This window comes from Apaloderma vittatum, unplaced genomic scaffold (assembly GCF_000703405.1).
Source record: "Apaloderma vittatum isolate BGI_N311 unplaced genomic scaffold, ASM70340v1 scaffold41348, whole genome shotgun sequence".
In the NCBI taxonomy this organism is placed as follows: domain Eukaryota; kingdom Metazoa; phylum Chordata; class Aves; order Trogoniformes; family Trogonidae; genus Apaloderma; species Apaloderma vittatum.
In genome coordinates, this window is record NW_009729868.1 from 369 (window position 1) to 3782 (window position 3414).

At 48.3% G+C, this 3414-nt stretch overlaps 1 protein-coding gene across 1 annotated transcript; it reads right to left on the reverse strand.

Annotated features, from left to right (window-relative positions):
• Positions 1 to 484: 484 nt before the first annotated feature.
• HMGCL (3-hydroxymethyl-3-methylglutaryl-CoA lyase) lies at positions 485 to 3275 on the reverse strand. The gene is made up of 7 exons (XM_009874574.1): positions 3174 to 3275; positions 2687 to 2782; positions 1997 to 2172; positions 1670 to 1733; positions 1194 to 1382; positions 926 to 1051; positions 485 to 586 (listed from the first exon to the last, which is right to left on the reverse strand). The coding sequence occupies exons 1-7, from the start codon at positions 3240 to 3242 to the stop codon at positions 485 to 487; spliced, it is 822 nt and encodes a 273-aa protein (XP_009872876.1). The 5' UTR covers positions 3243 to 3275.
• Between the last annotated feature and the right edge of the window lie 139 nt (positions 3276 to 3414).

The following is a 3414-nucleotide window of genomic DNA, read 5'->3' on the forward strand; positions in this document are numbered from 1 at the left end:
ACACTGACATGGCAAAGGGGAGCCGTTCCATTTCAGTCTCTGGTTGTAGCGAGGAGGGAGAAGGGCAGAAGGGTGAAGCCTGACCTGGAAAAGTGCTCTTAACTGGACAAGCTGTGGTTTATTCTTTGCTGGTATTTCATGGCAACACACTCTCGAGGTAGAAGTTACCAGACGCTGCTCTGAGCTGGTGCCAGAGCCCGAAGCTCTCTGCAAGAAGGCGAGTGTTGCGGCCACTATTGCTCCGTCAGCTCATCCTCATCCTCCCCTCTCTAAGGCAAATGGTTAACATCTTCAGGGTTGAATATAGTACACTTGGTTTTTTTCATTTCTTCATAGATTCTGGTGGATTACACAATTCCTCTCAGTCGCTGGGCCTGGAAGGAGCACTGAAGATCAGAGGCAGCAGAACCGAGGGGAAACCTGGCCAATGCCAGATCCTTGATCCCTGCTTTCTTCTTGATCCAAGGAGAAACTCAATTCAGTATCACAGTCTGCAGCATGCCTGGGACACTTTGGAATTTGTTCGTCTGTTGAGAGCATTGCAAATAAATGTGCCCGTGTCCATCAGCTTCTGCAGATCCACACCCTTCAAGGGGAAAAAAAAAAAAAATTAAAAAATTATGACATGCCTTGGTACCAGCTCTGTCACCTAACGCTGCCCAGTAACAACTGGCATCACTGGGAAAGACTAGAAGGGCCCAGGGAGACTTTATAGGGTATGTTAGCAAGGTCCTGCGTGCCCACTGATCATCAGTGCTCCGAGAGCAAGGGTCACATCACAGCATGCTGGAAAAGGGAGAGGAGGAAACGCTCCCAGCGTGTGGGGGTGAGACTGGTGTGCCAAGACAAGGGTCCCAGGCACAGCCTGTCTGACACGGCAGAGCCAGAGGCTCAGCTGCTGCAGGCACAGGCTGCTCGTGCTTACTGTGTGGATCCCCAGGCCGTTCAGCATGTACACCAAGTCCTCCGTAGCAACGTTTCCCGATGCCCCTTGGGCATAGGGGCATCCCCCGAGGCCAGCGACAGAAGCATCGACCACGCTCACCCCCATCTGCAAAGAAACCCACTATCAGCAAAGTCCTCTTAAAGGGCAAACTGCGGCGTCCCGCTCCTCAAATCTATGTGTCACAAGCAAGCATGAAAAAAAAAAACATCTGAAGGAAAGATGCTACACTTCAAAGCAAGAATCTTACCTGAAGAGCTACCAAGATGTTGGCAAGAGCTTGCCCGTAGGTGTCGTGGCAGTGAACAGCGAGAGCCCCCACCGGCACCTCTTTCATGACTGCTGTCAGCATCTCCTTCATGCTCCCTGGGGTCCCAACGCCGATGGTGTCACCAAGAGAAATCTCGTAGCATCCCATCGAGTACATCTTCTTTGAGACCTGTGCAAAAGCCAGGACGGTTACTGGAAAGGCAGCGCGGTCGTTCTCTTCCTCGCGCTGGAGAGCAGAGCTGCTGTAAGAGGAATCGGAGCACGCTTTTCTGCAGCCCAACAGCCACGGGGACAACAGACTCTTCTCCCAAAATTCCTCCACCCCTTTCAGCCTGGCTGTAACCTTCTTCAGTTAAATACTTTGACACATCCTCCAGCCCTCAGGACCCAATTCACATCCACAAAAGTGAGCCCCAAACCCCTCAGATATTCTGTTAATATTTATGATGAACTCACCTCTGCAACTTTAGCTGCAGAAATCTTCCCTTCATAGGGACACCCAAGGACACAGGAAACATACCTATGGTTAAGAAAAACAAAATAAATGGTACTTTTAGCTAGAGAATTGAAGTGAGATTACACTGGCCGAATCAGGCTGGACTTGTGCTGCACCTCACACGTTCTATAGCGTGGTGCTGTTTCCAAATTAATGCTTCTCAATGCCCTGAGCTCACATCTGCCTGCACCCCCCAACAAAAAAGGTAAAGTTTAACAGAAATCCCACCCAGAGTGCTACAGAGGCTGGATTCCAAAGAGATAAACTCGAGAGTCGCATCTCTCCACACAATCTGCTCGCTGAGACCTTCTTCCCCCCGCACAGGAATGCTGGCTGCTCTCGCTGCCGTCATCACTTCGTCAAATCTCTCCAAACTCTCCTCTATGGAACAGTTGATGTTCTTCTTTGTGAAGAGCTCAGATGCAGCTCCGAAGATCGACACTTCTTTGGCCCCTGCTGCCACCTGCCAAGAGAAAGCATCAATTAAAGGGAGGTGATTTCTCTTGCAAGGGAAATGACAAGCACAACCATGACTACAGCTCTCTCATCTTATAAAAAAGTATTTTTTCCCTAGTTCTTTTCCAAATAACCCTATTCTCTCCTCTGCTTATTTTACAGCAAAAATATGAGGACACCTACAAAGTTTGTCTTCAAAAGAAGCGTAAAGTTCCAGAGGCAGAAGTAAAGCTACATCTGCTGGATGTACTCAGGAGAGCTGTGGGACATGCAGATAAGACTGAAAGCATCACTGTCAACTAAATTTTTTTTTAATAATAGAAAACGTATCAAGGTATTTCCTATTATAGACAACAGGTTTCTATTTCCACAGCTAAATGATCCTTCGTAAAGAGACTACGAGACTGCTGCCTGCCAGAATGAAAGATGCATTTCCCACTCTTAATCGCAGCTGACACGTTCCCTCGCAGCCCACCCTGCACGCGAGGCAACAAGAACTTTCAGGAGCTGCCGTCTCTTACCGCTGCCTGAAATCCTTTCAGATTAGGGGTTAGCACAGGATAGCTGATTCCAGGCAATTTATTAATTCCCTGCATGACTTCAGTATGGTCAGCCATCTGCAGAAGGAAGGAAAGGTTTCTAAGGATGACAACAAGCACTTCTGCAAACCAGAAAGTCATTTTTAAAATTCTTTTTTATACAGGGAAGAGCAACATTTAGGAATAAGAGAAATGGGCTTCTAAAGAGCATCACGGTTTAGACACGCAGCCAGGCCAGCACCAACACGTGAACAGTTGTTTGCACTTGAGCTGCACGTTTGCTTTGTCGCAGGGTCCAAAGGGAAGGTCGGGGATATTGCAAGCTCTTGGGTTTGGCTTTGCTGCTTCTTGCCTGGTTACAAGCCGCGGCAACAAGCATTTTGGAGCGAGCAGAAACTTTTAATTGGATTACTATCTGCTGTGAGGCACTTTTATAACACGCAATTGTAAATCCCATTTGAATACCGACCTGAGGAACCCACTTGGGGGACACAAAGCTGGTGGCCTCTATAACCTGCAGCCCCGTCTCTGACAGCATATTGATCAAATTGATTTTCACCGGTGTCGGTACAACACTCTAAGAAGAAGAAAAGAAAAATGCCCTTAGGTTCTTATTTTCACGGCAAAATCCCTCACCTTTCGGCACCAAAACCAAACCCCAAACCCACCCTACCGGTGGGTACGCCCCGCCCGTACCTTCTCGTTCTGCA

What these genes read in the sequence shown, in the direction of transcription:
- HMGCL (XM_009874574.1), bottom strand. Translation starts at nt 3,242, where the DNA reads ATGCTGTCAGAGACGGGGCTGCAGGTTATAGAGGCCACCAGCTTTGTG. An exon ending in CCCCCAAGTGGGTTCCTCAG is followed by an intron (nt 2,783 to 3,173) that starts GTCGGTATTCAA and finishes TTCCTTCTGCAG; the next exon opens with ATGGCTGACCATACTGAAGT. An exon ending in TGAAAGGATTTCAGGCAGCG is followed by an intron (nt 2,173 to 2,686) that starts GTAAGAGACGGC and finishes TTCTCTTGGCAG; the next exon opens with GTGGCAGCAGGGGCCAAAGA.